Source organism: Cynoglossus semilaevis, chromosome Z, assembly GCF_000523025.1.
Source record: "Cynoglossus semilaevis isolate Cse_v1.0 chromosome Z, Cse_v1.0, whole genome shotgun sequence".
NCBI lineage: Eukaryota > Metazoa > Chordata > Actinopteri > Pleuronectiformes > Cynoglossidae > Cynoglossus > Cynoglossus semilaevis.
Window position 1 is genome coordinate 12140287 of NC_024328.1, and position 20493 is coordinate 12160779.

Below are 20493 nucleotides of genomic sequence, written 5' to 3' on the forward strand. Positions count from 1 at the left end.
TCTTTGGAGCTGGTCTGTGGGTTGAGCTTGACTGTTCTCACCATCCTTTGCCTCTGCTTATCTTAGATTTTTCTTGGCCTGCCACTACGGGCCTTAACTAGAACTGTGCCTGTGGTCTTCCAATTCTTACTATGTTCCTCACAGTGGAAACTGACAGCTGAAATCTCTGAGCTAGCTTTTTGTATCCTTCCCCTAAACCATGGTGTTGAACAATCTTTGTTTTCAGGTCATTTGACAGTTGTTTTGAGGCTCCCATGTTGCCAGTCTTCAGAGAAGATGCAAAGGGGAGAACAACTTGCAACTGGCCACCTTAAATACCCTTTCTCATGATTGGCTTCACCTGTGTATGTAGGTCAAGGGTCAATGAGCTTACCAAACAAATTTTATGTTCCAATAATTAGTGCTAAAGGTATTCAAAACAATAAAACAACAAGGGTGCCCAAATTTATGCACCTGCCTACTTTTGTTTAATGTAATTATTGCACACTTTCTGTAAATCCTATAAACTTCATTTCACTTCCTAAATATCACTGTGTTTGTTTGCTATATGATATATTTAATTGAAATTGCTGTTCCAAACAACCAATGATACATAAAGGAAAATCTTGAAAATGATCAGGAGTGCCCAAACTTTTTCATACCACTGTAAAATCAGGTGTGAAAAACACCTGCTGATATGTCTTTCTGTATATTCCAAAAAAGGTTGTAATATTTAGAAACATTGAGTCATCTAGAAATACTATTATTATGTGCATGATTAAAAATCAATTGACATCCCTACTCAAAAACATCACACCATAGACCATTTTGGCTTTGATTGTTTCAGGTCAGTTTCAGTGGTTGTGTATTTTAGATCCATTTGAATCTTGTCATCTTAGGCCTATATTGTATTAAATTACAGACAGCACTACAAAGTCCAGTTTTCCTCAACACTGGCCCACATCTACACACACAGACACATAACAGCTCCATGTTTAACAGCATGTGTTTGTGGCACCTTCAGGATCTTGTATGCACTGCTCATGGAGGTGACCTTGTGGTTGGCGTGGGATCCTCCCAGCTTGCACAGATGACAGACCGGCCGTCTACACACCTCACAGTACATGTTCACCTTCTCCATCTCATGCTCTGGACACATGAGCACCTGGGATAATTCAGAAAATGAGCCATTTCATTCAGGGTCAGAAAATACTTTTGTTTTTTATGGACGACAGTTCTTATAGTGCCTTCCTGCTCACATGCTATGTCTGTATATACAGTAGTGAAAACAGAGTTCTAAAAAATGTTCAACTCAGAATCAATTTAACTAACATTCTAAATATAAAGTGAATCTAAAACTAAGTGACAAAACATTACAATTACACATCATGTTGTCAGCTAAACAATGATCTGAATCTTGACAAATGCAATCACTTAATTGAGTGAAATTGTTCTTTGTACTTTGTTCTTTTAGGACATTATGGTCAAAGGAGAGAAGGACAGTTTTGAAAATACTTTCCTTGGGCCTAAAGTTTGTCGTAGGACCAACGTATTCATGCTGAGCTTTGGGTGTTCCCCACGGATGGTGCAGCTTGAAGCACTCGTTGCAATAACTAGCCTTGCAGTCCATGCAGCTCTTTGTGGCCTCCTGCGGTGGAGGCTTGCAGATGTTACACATGATGGCCACAGCAGCGCGGGCAGCTTGGCGGTAGCGCTCAACAATGCTCTCCAGGGTGAAGTTACGGAACAACATGCTGATGCCGCGCTCGCCAAGGTCGATATCGTGCTGACAGCCAGGGCAGTGGATGGTGGTGATGCGAGGGGTCACGGACCCTTTGCGCCAACCCGGGGATGAGATGGAGCCTGGAGGGGAGCCAAGGCAAAGAGGTGAGAGGAGAATAAACACTGCAGATTCACAGCCTTGAGTCACCCAGTTTGAATTCTTGCCTGAAGCCCTATTTCCACATGTGAACAATACTATATTTTATGGAGGAAAAATTTTCAACGCAAATCCAAAGGGGCCTGACAAAAAAAGGGTTAAGCCCTTTTGTGCACTGATTCTGGGCAGAGTTTCGCACAAGCAGCATTACATCGCTCCAGCCACTTGCCAATTATGAATTTTAGGGAAGAAAAAAAGGCATTTGATGGTCTCTGTGGAAGTACTGTTTCACATACTTTTTCAATAGCGCTTCAGCATGTCTCCCTTTGTGTTTGATTTCCAACAGTAACCACTTCTCAACAGAGATCTGGATGTATAGAGCAAAACACAAGAGCTTGCAGAATATCAAGCCTTGGTCCTAGAGACACCCAATCAGAGAGACAATCCAAGAGTACTGGGAGAGAATGAAGACTAATGGTAGATGGGACATTCTTGGAGCTTACAGGAACTTGAGAAATCCATGTTTCCCTGCAAATATTTGCAAAAATAAGGACTGAAAACATCAAAATGCTCACAATGATCTGGACATTCTGAATGCGAATGACAGGAGAGATGAAATATGAAGACTACCACAGCATTATTATGAAATCAAGCAATGCATCTCAATCACACTGTGACAGAAAAATGGACTAGTTGTAGTTGTATGAAATTGTATTGCATGTCCAGTTCAATGCAGCAACCCTCATTTTTGAAAAAGAAAAAAACAAAACAAAAAAACATCTAATCTCTTCCTAAGCCAAGCTGGTTTTAAGAGTTGTTAAATGTTGCTCTTGTCACTGATGCAATCATAACAAAGCAGCTCAACAAAGCAATATGAGGTGAACGTTAGGTTGTTATACTAGGTCACATCCGACACAGGCAGGACATACTTTCACCACCCACCTAAGGCCAGCAAACTAAAGTGAATGCACACACACACACACACACAAAAAGCTTCACGTTTTTGGGAAACGAGGAGTGCTGGATTTATCTCTGTTTTCAAGTCTATTTCCACTTCATTTCCTTGGACCTGAAAATTAAATCAAACACTCCTCAGGTAAACAATCCACAATAAGGTGACATGTAAAACAACAGATGAGGGAATTGCAGTGGCAGGAAGAGAAAACAGCTGCAGTCAGCTAGTCTGCTACATTGTACAAGTAGTGATGTTCATGCTGTGTCTGAGTGATATATGTTCTGTGACAGTGCATGTCAGGGTTTTTTTTAACCAATCTGACAACTCATCTGAAGAACTAAAGTTTGGCAAAACAATTATTCTCTTTTTTCAAGTTGTACTGTTGTAATATTGTCCCAAATGATGGTTTACATCCTGTGGTCTCATCAAGATAACCGTGGTCAAACAGACTGTCCATTTTTGACTGGACAGATTTCAATTACATTTCTGCCTCTGTCATCTACAGTCTATCGCTGTGTTCCCAAAAGTAGGGATCTCAGACTTATTCCACCTGCAGTGTTCGAGGTAAAAGCTCATAGCATTTCAGACAAATGTATACTGTATAGGAACCATGACCGACCACAAATATTTGGATTGTTTTTGAAGGAGGAAAAAGAAAAGGAAAAAAGTGGATATGACACACTATGCGTTTCCTTACTCTCTAATAAATCATGGTAATTCATTTTTACATTATTTATGTACAGTTTATTTTATGGTTGCCTATCCTTGAATGCCACCATTGTCGCATAACAATTATGTTAGTGTTAAATGTAGAACTGTTAAAGGTCTACTGAAAGGACAGTGTTTGAAGCATTGGCTGCTTTTACAAACCCTACATGGAGACTGTTTTAATAGACTACCTTATTCTCCAAAAATACCTTAATCAGCGTTGTTGTACTTGGACAGAATCTTGACACTTTAATACATCATCATCAAAACTATTAAAAACTGACCTGAAACCAGGATGTGGCTCATGAGTCTATCATTGTTTGGTGTAGTCACAGAGAGACTGATCAGAAAGTAGTTAAGAGATTTAAACAAGTCCAAACGTATTCGTTTTTTGTTTTTTAATATGTGTTCCAAGTCCAATACAATAGAGCTTGTTTTTCCCCCCTTGCAATAAAGGAGCTTTAGTGTGATGTTTGCCTAAATGAAGGTAAATTTAGCTAATTTGTGCATGTACTAAGTCTTAATAATCATCCTACACCTCTTTGTAAAGTGTTGGCTTCTTTCATTTCCTCAAAGACAACTTATGACACTCATTGGTCTGACCTTGTACTGTGCCACTTCTGCTGATTCATCACTTTAGGTTTCCTCTCCTGATCTTCCTGTTGCTCTCCCTCTTAATAAACCACTGAATCGAATTGAATCACCATTTTGCCAAGAAAAGAATCCCTCAGGCATCTTAGTTAATCTTAGTAGTAAACATTCGCTGGATCTTGCATCTGTTTTCCTATATTCAATTAGTGTTATTTTTAAATCTCCATATTTTTTACCCAGCCCAAAACGCTTGACCAACATTCGTTTAAGGGTGTTGTGAGTTTGAATGTTTGTGTGGACAGAGCTAGGGGCAGACTAAGGAAAAACAGGTAGAACCAAACTATGATTTCACAGAGGTTTTCTGTCAAACACTGTACTCACTACAGCTACCCAAAATACACAGCACACGTCTACCTCGACTCCCAAACGACCTTCGCACTGTGGCTGGAAGCAATGAACAGAGAGGTGAGGTGAGACAAACAATTTAAATTATACAACATGGCATGTGGAGTGAGATGTGGAACCATCAACATTTTTGAATCATGAAGCAAATCAACAAAACCTAAAACTAATAAAATAGGTCAATGCAGTTCAATGTCAATTACAAAACACTGTTGGATTGCAGATACATGTTGTTTTCCAGTACAATTTAACCTTGATTTGTGCACTTCCAATTTACATTTTTTTAATTTTACAGCCAATGTGCCCAATATATTAAGTGATAAATAGCTGTCTTAGGAAGAGTTTGGAAAAATGTTAAAAAGAAGGAAACCAGTCTGATTTCCTGCATGCTTGGGTAGCTAAATTTTGCATCAAAAGTGGAACCAGATGCATTGGGATGAAAACATTTCAGCAGGCCTTTTAGACTTTCACAGTAAGATCTTTACACATATTTACACCTTGATTTTCTAAATTTACCTCAGCATTGCCTCATTTATTTATTTACATGGCATCAATACAGTTTCTGGTTCTGATTTCCACATTGTTATTGTTGAGTAATCTAGTCATATGAAAATATTAATATAACAATATGTATTTACTTAATATCAAAGTCTATTGCTCATAACAAACTTTTTACAACTAAAACTGGGACTGAGGCCTCTTAAACTGAACTTCTACAAATACAGTATTAAGGAAAAATGTATTGATGTGTATCCTGAAAATATGAGGTCCAATTAATAAAAAAGAAAAGAAATACACAAATTGAGTAATTTGTCAAAGAGACAGTTTCCAATTAAACTACTCTTGCAGTGTCAGTGACCCATAATCTTGCTGAAAGAAAGGAACACTAACCACTCTCCCACTGAAGGGCTTTAATAGAAGAATTGACTGGAGAAATAAAATGGATTCCAGTCTTCAAGGTTACCAACATAGGAAGGTGCACCTGTCATGAACTTTAACTATACCTGAATGCATCATGGTCAGCAACATAAACATGAGATGCAGTTAATGAAGTCTGAGAAACCACGCCGACCTGACTTGTCCGAGCAGCCTGCTGTGATAAACATAGCCTTAAGCCTTTTCGGTCTCCATCTTAACCTAATCCCTCATTCATTCTTGACAGTCAGGTTGCATCACCATGATGGCCCCGATCTGCTCTCTCTGCACTAAGAGCATTATGCAGAGTAACCAAAGCTCAGGGCGTGAGGTATCTGATTATATGTCTGAGTCATTCTTCAAAACAGTACAAAACTTGCTCAGGAAAAATCCCAAGAGAATTACAGATACATGACACATGTATTATCACATAAATTAATCTAAATTTCATGAAAACTTTACTGTTTTCCCTGTGCATGAGACTTGTTTGCTTACATGCAGGTTTGTTGGTTTCCTGAGTCAACAGAGACAGCTCTACAGTGAAGAAGGAACTTATTTAGGAGGAAAGGTCAGGGAGGGAATGTTGAGTCTTGCTGCTTCTAAACACTGGATGAACAGTCCCCGAAAAACCGTTTTAAAGTACAGCACACATCTTTTCTGCCCTTGAATTCTGACTGCTCTGAGATCACTTGAGATCTTGAAGTTCACAAATACAAAATTGTTAGGAAGTTCACATCATTTTACTTTGCAAACTGAAACAATGACTTTATAACACATATGGCAACCACATTTGTATTTAACATGATTATATCCATTATAATTTATATAGTATTACCACACATACACAAATGACGACAACTAAACACTTCTCTTAAACTTCACTGACTTCTACAGTGTGTGTTAGAGCATCAACTAATTCTTACTTGAAAAGCCGTGTTTGTTTGCAGAAGGAATGTTTTGCAGGGGTCTAACTTTACAGAAGGTAAATAATCTGCTTAGAATTAGTAAATAGTACAAAGGTCCAGCCAGAGTGGTCTTGAACTTTATGTACGTCACAACACAACACTAATTTAAATAAGTGGACTGAAAGAATAGATGAATCATCCATATCATCCAGGTGTGCACTTCCTCTTTCAGATGTTTGTGCCTTTATAAAAGGGGAACACTGTGTGAAGTGATGTAACAAACAAACTGACACAAACCTCATATACCGTCAAATACTGATCCTATGCATACATTTTATACACAAGGCCCATTTAAATGTGAACAATGAATGAGTTCCAAATGAGCTTTCTCACCATGCATGTTCTCACCAGGATATTGTGTATAAAATAGACTAGAGAGCTAACAGGAAGCATCTGCTGCAACTTCTCCACGTTTGCATTCAGAAAGTAGTTAAGTATAGGTTCAAATGCTACCTACAGTAATAGTCAGAAAATGTGTCTTATATTGTTTTGTTTTTTTTAACACTAACCGATAGCGGCCTATTTCAGTGCGACTGTTGAATGACTACACAGGTTACTTTATCGCCCTGCATTTAGCTTACTTTTTCCCCATTTACAGCACATATGTTGAGTGATTCAAATCCCTGCACATTTGAGAAGGATGTTTGGTGAACCCCGTGTTATTAGACACAGGAGACAGTGGAGGTATTTTAGGTTTAAATTAGTTGTTTAAACTTTCTTCTAACGTGTGTTGTGTATCTAGGTAGACAATCAATTTCTCCATGTTTTCATATATTCTAAGAACTTTGAAGAAGAAGGCTAGCTGATTTAGCAGATTAGCCACACCCTAAAAACAAAAGGTGTTTTAATGGTTTGTTTTCTTTAACAATTTCTCAACCCAAAATCCAAGAAATCTTTTCAACATGAAAAAATAAAATAATTAAATTACAGCACTAATTTGCCAACCATAAAAACTATATGCATTAACTTAATCTACAGAAAAAAATGTTTTGCTTCCTTACCCCGAGACCCACCTGATCGCACAATTCTGTCCAGCCTCTCCATGGACGGGGAGGGGACTCTGGACCTGGGGCTGCTCGGTAGTGAACACTCTGAGCCTGCATCAAAAGAGTCCTCATGGTTGAGCATCAGCAGCTCCCGGACACACTTGTGACAGATGCTGTGCTGACATGGCAGGATCAGCGGGTGAGTGAAGAGCTCCTTGCAGATTGGGCAGATTAGCTCCCGCTCAATGTTTTTGATTGGGACCTGTGGATAGAGACCACATTACCGAACAAATTAATCTACTCACACTTAAACTATAGTTTGCACTGTGGTACAGAACAAAATTAAGAGTGTAGTCACTGTTCTATACACAATACATGACAAACAACTTTTTTAAAATTAATGTCACAGAGTTGTTTTCACCAAGTTGTAAGAAGTAGTAAATTTGACTTTTCAGCATGGCGAAACAAAAATAAAGTTCTCTTTGAAGGATGAAACAACATCCTATTATTAGACATTTTAGATACAGCTAACTTAGACCTATTGTCTTCTCTTCAGCTGTGCTCTGATGATTTTTGTGGATGTAGGTTTTGGCCAGCAGCTCCAATGATGCATCGACTGATGCCTTTGGACAATACGTGGTCAGTCACCTTCTCTGGCATATTTAAATCTCACGAGCCTCTGTCGCTTAAGTCTTTGACCAAACATGTCACTGTGTTGTTTTTAACAGACGAGAAAGCGGCCTCTATGCTTTTCCTTTGATACCCTTTATTTCAGGTACATCAAAGGGTTCACTTTCCCTTTTGAAACCACACCTTCAGACAGAACAATTACAACCACAGCTACCACACCTGGTGAAGCATAGATATCTGAATGCAGATGATAGTCCAATGTAGGATTAGTTGTAATGGACAAAGCTCTAAAAAGTCTGCTGGAAACAACAAGACCACATCTTTCTTTCTAACTTTCAATGCAAACTGTGATGCAGCAGCCAGCAATTCTAGGAGCTTAATCTCCCTGAAAGTCCTAGCCATTTTATAGTCCAAACTGTTTTCATAATTCAATCATTCAGTTGAAAGACCAATGTGATCTGGACTTCTACATATACATTGCAGTTGACGGACACTGAGGCTCCAGGCACTGTGGGAGAGACATCTTGCAACTTAATGGTTAATGGACATGCCATAGAAACGTGGATCATCCACGACTGTCTGTCATTTGTAACTTTGTGATACGCCTGAAACGATTCTTTTCATAGGTTTATGTTCCAATGTAGTCCTACTTAGAACCAGCAGGTTCAACCTGCGGCACCTTCTGATCACAGGTTTTTCCAATTCCCAGGCCTTTTTATTTGTTCAATTTGGTTGGTCAGAGGAAATGTATTATTTCAGTGAAAGGTTGGAAGGAAGGAAAGTGAACTACTGTATATTCAGACTATATGGCACACTTGAAAGACTTTAATTGTTTTTAAATCGACAGTGCGCCTTATAACCTGGTGCAATTACTTCTGGTTGTGCTTACTGACCTAGAACCGATTTTATAAAGCCAAATTACACAGCGCATCACACGATGGCACACAACTGAAGGACACTGGGAGCAAACAACGCCGTGTCATGCCACCCAACACCCAGAGACTCTGCATTATGTTTTTGTATTGTCAATGTATGGTGCGATGCAGAAGGATGACTTAGACGCATGGCTGTCGATTTTTTCGTGGTTAAGAACTCTTTTTATTTCTCCTTTTTTTATCGATACAGGCAAAACACACACTCTCTCTCTGCAAAACAACATCCGCATTTCCGCACGGAACAGCGTCAAAACAACTGACTCTGGAGGGCTGAACAACAACAGTGCCCTTTTCTGTCCAACTTAGGTCACTACCCTTTTCTTCGCCCCTATTGATCTGTGACTCCATGCACGCCCATCTCACCGATATTGTCAAAACCCAAGTGAAGCAAACTAATTCTGGGCTTGCCATCATTCTGGGTGGATTAACCACAGAATAACAACCACCAAATATTGGTGGAGCATTCAAAGGTAAATTGTGAGCTGCGTGGGAGCATTGGATGACAGAAGGCGAACACATTCACCAAGACAGGGAGGCAACGCCGGGCGAGTTACGGCACTATCTGCTAATGGATCGTGGATGCTTGGGCTAAGGTATCAGTCTCAAATGTCGTCCGAGCTTTCACGAAGGCTGGAATCATCACTAAACAATTAACAGCAACGAGACTGACTCGGATATTGACAAGAGGGATCCCGGCATACTTGATTGTTCCACTTAATTGTTTCGCTGACTGTTGTTTCACTTAATGCGCCTTATAACCCGGTGCACCTTATGGGCCGAAAAATACAGTACTTGTCAGTGTGACACAGCACACCACTGCACACAACGATGTGACCTCTGCTTTTAACCCATCGCTAAAGTGAACAGTGGGCAGCTTTAACCGCCCAGGAAGCAGTGTGTGGGCACGGTGCCTACTGAAGCTGGTGGATTCAAACCTGAAGCTTTCTGGACCCAAGTCCACTTCCTTAACCACTAAGCCACCACTGCCCAGTAAAATTCATTTACTTTGTCATCTGTTTTGTTTGTATGTTTCAATTTCCTGTAATCCCTATATTTTTTTACTTTTTAACTAAGAAAACGGTTTATATTGTTATTTAGTGTGAATGCAAGCTCATTACAAGAGCTACAACATTTTGGTACTCAGCAAGGGCAATAAATTATCTAAATTTAAGCCAGTAGGGGGCAGCAACTTGGGAACACAGTATTTTCATAGACCGTAATATACTTTTATTTGCCAAACATTTCCCTAAATCATCAATAATATACGTCAAACTACGATAAAGTCGTTTCGGTATTAATTTATTAACAAAAGGACAAAGAGAAAATACAGGTATTTTTGATTTAACCCAGAATCTATGTTTTTCCTCCGGCTCAAAAATCAACCCGACTCAGCCTCGACGTCAACAACAGTGTCTTTGCCATGTTTATAATTCAATACGTAAACCAGGATTATGTTCGACTACATATAGTTAAATACTGACTCATACTAAATGGTCACAAACAGTTAACAAAAATGCATACACCACTTCAAGTCCAAACTCCCTGTACTAATTCGTTCATTCATTTCAGGTGGTGACTTAGCACAAGTCTACTAGAATTCTCCCTGTGCTTTAACAGACTCATTAGAAGTTTATTGGCTGCACACGTGTTACATACTTGACAATACACTAAAGGACAGAGAAAGTTTGAACACAGTGAGGCCAACAAAGACAACAAGGACCATAAAAGAAACTACGAATCTAGACACAACCGAGCCGCGCCAGCTGAACAAACTGTGGGATCATTTTCAACTGGCCCGCTGTTTAATATTTAAATTAAAATCATCCCTAAACTCCGAGGCTGTTCTCCTTCAACACTTACTCCGATGGTGCTGCTGCTCCGGCGCATCTCTGCAGACGTGATGAAGCAGAAAATTGTCAAAAAGAGACCGAACCACTCTGTCCCTCTGTCTCCCTGTTGTTAGGCACAAAAAACAAGCGAAACTTGTGTGACCGCTGAGCGGCAGCAGCAGAAGGGGATGTGGACACACAGACGAGGACTTAATAAATTTAAATAGAGTGACGCTGCTGAGAGACGCAGGGAGAGCTATGGTGAATCTGCAGCCGGAACCACACGCACTCTCACAAAGGGGAGGGAGAAACAAGAGGGACGAGGGGGCGGGAGAGTCGCCATAGGAACTAATGCTGCTTTCAAATGCTCCACGTTAACTACCATTGTCCATGACAGCGGTCCTCAAACCACCATGTGGTACCTCTGTGAATACTTTGTAGTACTCACCAAATACTACCATTATGACCAAAAGCAACAGCGACACAGGTGTACCCTGTAGAGCTAGAGCAGACAAACAGGTTTTTTTTTGTTTGATTTTTCCACGTGTACTACATGAGAAAGACCAAGTATAACCAGCGGGACACGTACCGTTGTTTAAAAACAGTTGCAGGACTGATAAAATCAAATGCCATTTCTAAAGGCAATGTGTGAAAATGCTTACAAATTAGTTCAACTTTACATTTAGGTAGGTTATTATATAAGAGTTTTACAAAAACAGGATTATGTGTATTTGGGTCACTTCTACACATAAATTACACAAATTAAATAAAATAGTGCATAATTCTCTTGAAGAAATTGTAAGCTGTAACCAATATATTTTCAGTAAAATAAGCATGCCTTTGAAAATTACCTAGCAACCTAGATAAAAATGTGCTCTTTCTTGCTCTCTACCTCGCTCATACATATATTACAACATATTATATATAGCTCACTTACTTACCTTCTAATCACTGGCTAACTTGCTAACACTTAACATGTCAACAGCTCAAAAGAGAATCATAGTAACTACCCACTGTAGCTGAGTCAAACATGCTTCTGTACACAAATCAATTCCCTTCTATCTCCCTGTTTGTATAATGACAGAACAGCTGTCCAATCAATCAGTCTAGCTGTATAGCCATATTTAGATGTGCATGAAAATGAACTAGTTGTCAGTATTTTGTACAACACTTTGGAAAACTGTAAAGATATGCATTTCCGTGTGTCTTGTGCAAATGATGACACAGTCACATGCTTTCACTTTCTGATTGATTACCATCAGCCATAATGTCAACTGTGAGAGAAAGCTGCTATAAACACTTTCTGTCGAATGTTAGTTCAAAATCATCCAGGATCACATTTTTCACAGTATTTCTTGTTAGTAATACTGAGTCCATAAATAGTTACATGGAGGGCAACTGGACGGAGTAGGTTTCTTTAAGACGTTTCACCTCTCACCCAAGAGTGAGTCGTTCTACTGAATGAGTCCAAACAGAGAACTGTTTCAATTTCCAAATTTGACCCTTTGTTTCCATTTTACCTGTGTTAAAGATCATGGGGAAATAATTGGATCATAGAAATGTATTTGAGCTGGTCCACAAACATCTGCTGTGTTGCTCTGCTTCACAGACAATCTTACATATGATATTCATATATCATGGCTGAAAACTTCCTTCAGATATAGACCTTTGCATTTATTCATTGATTTCCAAAGCTTAATCTTTTAAGGAGCATGCTTGTAGTTTGAGTTAGTCCCAGAAATTGGGCGAAAGGGTAGTTCAAACCCTGGACTACCTCAGTCCAGTCCATCACCATTTATCACCCACAGATGACATAATACAATATCACTTTTAGAGACATTTCTTAATCCAAGTTCCAGTCTGCCTTTCTAATTTTACTAGATTTCTACTAGATGCCTAGATTTCTACTAGATGCCTTTCTTTTTTGGACCAGAAAAAAATATCTGCACACAGACTACATATGTTTTACACAGAAGGAGTAAGTCCAAATAAGACTTGTCTTCTTGCTGGAGTATGGAAGAAACTACAACAACACCACCATGTGGCTGGGGCCTTAAAATACCTTTACTTAGTAAAGTGTCCAGCTTTATTCTATTCTATTATATTCTATATTTCAATATTTAAGTTTTGAGTTATTTTTTGTTTTCAAGGAATCAAATCCTTTGTTTAACATATTTGTTCTACTTAAATATGTTCTTATTCATCAGGCAATAACACAGAGAAACCTTGTTTCATTTAAAGGTCCTGTTCCAAAACTTTAGATCATACAGCCTGATAGACCAGTTACTTTTTAAAAAAGCATCATAAACATATATCTATGCTTTTCACTATTTTAACATAATACCTAATTTTAAATGTTCAACAGCTTTCTAAATCCCTGTATACAAAACTGCCATATGATTTTGTCATTTACTTGCATAAACTGAGAAGACCCTTAAAAACAGAAACACTGTTTGCTTCAGAATTACTGTTCTACTGATGTGTGTTTATTTATCCCATTTGATTTATTATCTGTTCTTTACTTGCTGCAGTGAAGAACTTTAAAGGGTGTTAGCTCAGTTTATTAACCTCCTACCAGGGCAACATAACAATGTTGTGTTGAGAAAGCAAAAATGACCATAAAAATGCTTTGGGGAGTTTAAAGTTGGGTGAGTTTTATATAATTTAACAAACAATGTATGACACAAATAATCATATGCAGTCACTCCTAATGAATTGTAAGACATTTTCAGACCAACCTGCTTGTTCAAGTGTCACTTGAAAGACTAGTGGCATCTGCTGAACTCACTCTCTTTTTCAACAGCATTGTGACTGCAGACATTGCAGATTTTAACAATAAAACATTGCTTGCTCATATGTTGGTGGAAATTTTAGTTATTCTGTTGAGTTATCTGATTAATTTAATTCTATATGAACATCTGTATTTTCTTGTCATACAACACATCCACAGTCAGCACATATCTCTGAAGTGTTGATTTATTAGTACACCAAAAACGAGTCGCTGATGCTGCAGAAAAAGTGTGACTTTAGTAAAAATATCATTGAGTTCAAAAACTGTATTTCAGCTGCTGGGTGCAATTATTCTGCCATTGTGTACAGTCTGCATTTTATTCACCACGTGTATGTTTAATACACACACAGTCTATGCATGTGCAGACTGTGTGAACCTGGGGAGGTGCGTTTTAGAACATTATATCACTATGAAACCAGTCACAGAGGTTCATCCCCCTCCTCCTCATTCAGACACATACAGGGACACCTATCAGAGCAGCGAAGACCTCCGTCTCACCACACAGCTGCTGCCAAGTGTCCCACATACTGACAAGAGTCTGTGATCTGCCTGCAGCTCTGTCTAAATATACAACACACTGGGCAACTGAAGCATCTAATCTCTTCATGTTCACTCTTTACATTTCTTTTTTTTCGCTCCTAAGAATAGAAAAGATTATGCCCTGCGGCAAGTAGGACATGACACAGAGGAATATGCAAGTCACTTATCTTCAGAAAACACCCATAGATTCTCTTGCAATAACAGAGTACTGGGATATATACTGAATACACTTACATTTAAATTATTATCTAAAACAATACAAGATAAAGTAAACCAATAAGGTTAAAACACATCAGTTTCACTGTTGCCATTTACAGAGTCATTGTGGAATATTGGGAGTACATTGTTAGTTTTTTTCAATGGAGGACTTATATTACATGTAGGATCATCATGCACTTGACAAAGAACAGGAAACTGCTTTATGGTGTTACGATATGAGAAAACATGTATGGATGTAAAAGAACATCTAAACCACGTCCTCACCTGTATTCATATTCTATAGATGATCTCAACCAACTCTGCAACAGTTTTTATCTAATGAAATAATCTGACAAGTATAGTAAATGAAGTATGAGTAAATAAAATATAGCACATGGTAGAAATAGATAGATAGAATTTTTATTAAATAATCTCTTGGGAGTTCCTTTCCATAAATATTTAAAATTAAAAAACAAAAATATTTCCTTAATCATGATTGGAAAATACAGGCATAGCAGGGAAAATGCAGAAATATAATGATCATATAAATTTCATCCATCCATTTTTATCCACTTATCTGTTACCAGGTCGCGGGGGTAGCAGTCTCCACCCAAATCACACTGCACCGTACCAACCCCTCTGAACCTTCCTGCAGGTGGTGAGTCCACTGGAAGGTACCAACCGCCCTAATCGGGATTTGATCTTGCCCAGGAGACGAACCCTGGGGTTCCACACCAATGACACAGACATTGCCTCTGGGCCAAAGCGCCACAATCATATAAATTAATATCATAATTTCGACAAGATTGGTGGGCTAGATTAAAAAGCCAAAACGGCTGTATCCAGCCCCCAGGCCATAATTTGCCCTGGTCAAGTGTGTATAGTGTCTACTGCACATTTCTTGAATACACTACCTTAAACAGTAGCTATAGAAGGAAATTAGTAATCTATCCATCTATCTACCTATCTATCTATCTATCTATCTATCTATCTATCTATCTATCTATCTATCTATCTATCTATCTATCTGTCTGTCTGTACGTATATATCTATACTGTATATCTATTTGTATCTGTTTTGTATTTATCTATGTATAGATAATAGAATAGAATAGAATAGAATAGAATGTAGAGGCCGGCTTTGCTGCTGCTGCTGTGGCTGCATGATGACAGAGTCAGACACACAGATCTCAGCTGTCAGACTGATCACAAACCTCTCACCTCTCCTCGCTCGATCCGCTCCACGATGCTGGCAAACTCCGTCATGTCCTCAGAGTCCGACATTGTTACAGATGAAGATTAAGATGATGATGAAGATAATGGTGCGCGTACAGTCCAGGTGGATGAACACGGAGGAATAGTAAAGGAAAAAATACTGACAACAGCAGCTACTGCTGCCGCCCTACGACGTTATAATAAAAAAGAGAGAAATGGCTCTACAGTGAAAGGTGAGGTGATGACAAAAAGATGGAGAAGGAAAAATGGAACTCATCATCACCATCCTATCTCTCCTCCCTCCACACCTTCCTCGTCTCCCTCTGCTTTACGTGTGCTTGTGGAGCCGAGGGTACAAGCGTTAGTTGGCTTCATCTTAGAGGGAAAACTCCGCCCTCGCTTCCTCAACAGTGTGTGTCATCTCACTGTTCCTCATCCTGCTTTAGTAAGTGGTGATGTCTCCGCAGCTGCTGTTGCTCACACAGCCCTTTGTATTCCCTCACTGGACCAACAAACAACCATAAATAATCGTAGTCCGCAGACTAAAGTCGCAGGATGGATGAGGCGTCGTCACAAATTTATTACTACTGCTTTTAGACGTGTTGCATTACTAACACTGCGATCTATATGCATTACTAATATACTATATATAAATAAATATATTACTAATATCTATCCTATATAATAGGACATATATAATGTATAGTAACCCCTTGTGATAATGGCTGCATAAATATAAGTATATATGTATACATATACATAACACTAATTTAGTTTAGTAATAACAATAGTATGATTAAAATATATATTAATAAATAATAATTGAGATTACTATCTACAACACCACACAAAGCAACAATAGTTACTAATCTATCTATCTATCTATCTATCTATCTATCTATCTATCTATCTATCTATCTATCTATCTATCTATCTATCTATCCATCCATTCATCCATCCATCCATCCATCCATCTATCTATCTATCTACTGGGCGCGTGCAGAGATGATAAACTGCACCTCTCATACAAAGTAAGGCAAACGAAGCAAAAAAACAAAACAAAAAAATAAACAAGTGAGGTAAACGTTTCTAATATGATCAACCTTTTAAACTTAAGCCTCTGTGCAGGAAAAGTTGTAGCACTTTAACTCAACGGTCACCGCAGCATGTGAAGAGTCTGCACTCTGCAGCACTTAGTGGCCATTTAAATGGACTGCTGAGAAGAGATCAGCTGAGTGCTGGTGAGGAATATGTGAGGAGATGACACTTTACATCCCCATAAAAAGCCACAGTGCCCTGCACTTGACTGAAAAATCAATGGAAATCATCAATTGACGGGGTTTCCAGTAGAACTGATTAAGGGTAAATAACTCCACAGTAGGCAGCTTTAAATGAGGACATGGAAGTTCTGCCACTTCCACCCCTGGATCATTAAATGTAGGCATCATGTGTTGTAAAGCAGTAAACACACAGCTCCTGTGGTAACACAACAGACTGCAGTTCCCAAACTTTTTTTACACCAGACTATTGTCAAGTCCTTCAACATCAATACACTTCAAAAGTTTATTTTCTGAACTGTGTGAAACATTGAAAAAAATATTGAAATAGATTTGCTTCACTGTTTCTGCCCCAATGTCTCCAGGCCACTAAAAGGGCCCGTCCCCTACTTGGGAACCACTGAATTTAAACACCAATGAAACAAAATAAAACTTGTATTTACAACATCAGGGTCATCTTTCTGTGTGTTTTCTACTTTACATCAGCTTTAGTGTGTGTTATGGTGAAGTGTGTATGTGAAGAGTGTCAGGTAGATCCTGTGAGATGATATGATGCATAAGAAGCCAGAGTTAGCCACAGTCAGGGCACCTGTCTGACTCATACCCAGCAATAATGCTCGTCTGTTGTTGATTTTTCTAAATAAGCTCTGAAATGTAGTTCGCCAAGTTCAACACCACTCAAAATTGGACCAAACTGAGATTTAAATGTGGAATTCCTGCCACTCCTCTTCAGCAGTGGTGTAAGTTTACATGTCTCACAGAGAGGTCCTGTGCCACACAGGTATAGGTTGTCAGTTGAAAAGAGAACGAGAACCAGGCCCAAACTGCAGCTACAGTCTGTGGCGGCAGAATCTCCAGACAGTCTGGGATCAGACTCTGACCCTCTGAGAATAAAGATCATCCAATCATTAGGTTGGTTTTATATATATAAATATATATATATATATATATATATATAAGAAAAACTCAAAACCCTATATTTGGATATAAAAAATGTAATCATGTGTGGTTTAAATATTTCATGAGGTCTTCATCCAGATGGCTTTACAAATGTCAGTCGTCCACATTGGTTGGGATCACACTGCCTAATCAGTGCCAACTGTGAAGTCTGTCTCTGTGCTATGGAATTCCCAGACTGGGACTGTGTGTGTGTGTCTTTACACATGAGCTGTGTTGCCAAGGAAACTCTCACTGATGGTTAGAATTGTTGACTTATTTCCTGATCAAATGGAGAACAGAAAAAAACACCTTATTGTTGATGGAGATTTTAACATGCACATCAACCACAAAAGATGAATACTGTATATATACTGTATTTAAATTGTGTAAAATGTGTGTGAAAAAATATACAAAATTAAAATATTAGGATAAGTCAAAAAATGCTGAGACATATTTTTATTTCCCCATGAATAACACTGCAATTTTCTTTTTTTTTTTTTTACAAATCCTCCATTTAGGTCTAAAGATTTATTCCCAACAGAGAATTCCTTGTTTGTAGAATTCCAATATTTTTCACCAGGTCACAACCTGCTTCTTCACTCTGTTTTTCACCTTCAGCTTGTGCCTTTTGTTAAGGGTCACCATCCATCCATTCTTATCCACTTATCTGTTACCGGGACACGGGGGCAGCAGTCTCCACCCAAATCACATTGCACCGTACCTAAACCTTCCTGTGGGTGGTGAGTCCACTGGAAGGTACCAACCGCCCTAACTGGGATTCAAACTTGCCCAGGAGGTGAACCCTGGGGTTCCACACCAATGACACAGACACTGCCTGGGCCAAAGCGCCACGGGGTCATCATTGTGAGATTCATTCTTTTTCAGGCCTTATATTTAAGTTTTGTTCGAAATTTGGTGTTTGATCTGATTTTAACATTTTCTCCTTTATATCGGTTAAAAAAAAAATCAAATACAAAATATTATAGAATATTGCAGTTTTATTTGCTTGTTAGGGAGTGTATGGCATTTTGTGGAAATGTGTTTGGCTTTATGTGATTTAGTCATGAACAGAATATTTATATCCACACAAACCCGCAGAAAACAAATGTTTTTAAAAAGTAACTGCTTGCTTTATTAAATATTCTGTACACTACCAAACCAGAGTGAACAGGAAGGTTTGCATATCCAATTCCATAATTCTAAGCAGCTGAGCTGTAAACATTTTTTTTTTTCATCTTGAGCATTTGCACGACAGAAGACACGTTTATAGACATTTTAATTATTTTTTTTAAAACACAAAACATAAAAAAAATAAATTCAGTTACAGGTTTTGATTATAGTACGTATATAAGTCGGTGGTGAAGCAAGGGTTTGTGAATGGACACATATGGCATCACAGGCTGAAACAATCCCTTCACATCTCCGATTCCTTCAAAACAGCTGCACTGCAGCCTTCAGCATTAATCCTCTGCCATGGACTTTTTTCTATGCTGCAGGACACGTGGTCATCAACTGCAGTAAGATGCAGCCAAAAAGGAGATGTAATAGAAGAAGTGCTGAGGCGTGGCAGGAATCTGTGGTACAACACTGCGGTAAGAGGCAAATCCATCTAGTCCAAATTTTCATCCAACTCAGTCTTCTATGCATTCAAGGGCTTGTACCACAATTAATTCTTCCCCATCACGTGGTAGTACATTAGTGATCACAAATGGAAAAGAGGGGAGCAGGATTCTGGTAAAAGTACACTGCTCAAAAAAATAAAGGTAACACTTAAACAACACAATTCAACTCCAAGTCAACCACACTTCTGTGAAATCGAACTGTCAACTTAGGAAGCAACACTGATTGACAATCAATTTCACATGCTGTTGTGCAAATGGAATAGACAACAGGTAGAAATTATAGGCAATTGGCAAGACACACCCAATAAAGGATGGGTTCTGCAGGTGGTGACCACAGACCACTTCTCAGTTCCGATGCTTTCTGGCTGATGTTTTGGTCACTTTTGAATGCTGGCGGTGCTTTCATTCTGGTGGTAGCATGAGACGGAGGTTACAACCAACACAAGCGGCTCAGGTAGTGCAGCTCATCCAGGATGGCACATCAATGCGAGCTGTGGCAAGAAGGTTTGCTGTGTCTGTCAGTGTAGTGTCCAGAGCATGGAGGCGCTACCAGGAGACAGTCCAGTACATCAGGAGACGTGGAGGAGGCCGTGGGAGGGCAACAACGCAGCAGCAGAACCGCTACCTCCTTCTTTGTGCAAGGAGGAACAGGAGGAGCACTGCCAGAGCCCTGCAAAATGAGCTCCAGCAGGCCACAAATGTGCATGTGTCTGCTCAAACAGTCAGAAACAGACTCCATGAGGGTGGTATGAGGGCCCGACGTTCACAGGTGCGGGTTGTCCTTACAGCCCGACACCGTGCAGGACGTTTGGCATTTGCCAGAGAACACCAAGATTGGCAATACGCCACTGGCGCCCTGCGCTCTTCACAGATGAAACCAGGTTCACACTGAGCACGTGACAGACGTAACAGAGTCTGGAGATGCCGCGGAGAACATTCTACTGCCTGCAATATCCTCCAGCATGACTGGTTTGGCAGTGGGTCAGTAATGGTGTGGGGTGGCATTTGTGCTCGCCAGAGGTAGCCTGACTGCCATTAGGTACCGAGATGAGATCCTCAGACCCCTTGTGAGACCATATGCTGGTGCAGTTGGCCCTGGGTTCCTCCTAATGCAAGACAATGCTAGACCTCATGTGGC

General features: G+C 39.3%; 1 protein-coding gene across 5 annotated transcripts in view; it reads right to left on the minus strand.

The window, feature by feature from the left end:
* trim36 (tripartite motif containing 36) overlaps nt 1–15950 on the minus strand; it is a 29939-nt gene extending 13989 nt beyond the window's left edge. The window contains exons 1-4 of one of the 5 annotated variants that reach the window (XM_008336312.3): nt 15524–15950; nt 7396–7642; nt 1499–1842; nt 998–1144 (exon numbers count right to left, since the gene is read on the minus strand). In XM_008336312.3, coding sequence (XP_008334534.1) covers nt 998–1144; nt 1499–1842; nt 7396–7642; nt 15524–15586 — 801 coding nt within the window. In that variant the 5' untranslated portion in view covers nt 15587–15950. 5 annotated transcript variants of the gene reach the window in all.
* Between the last annotated feature and the right edge of the window lie 4543 nt (nt 15951–20493).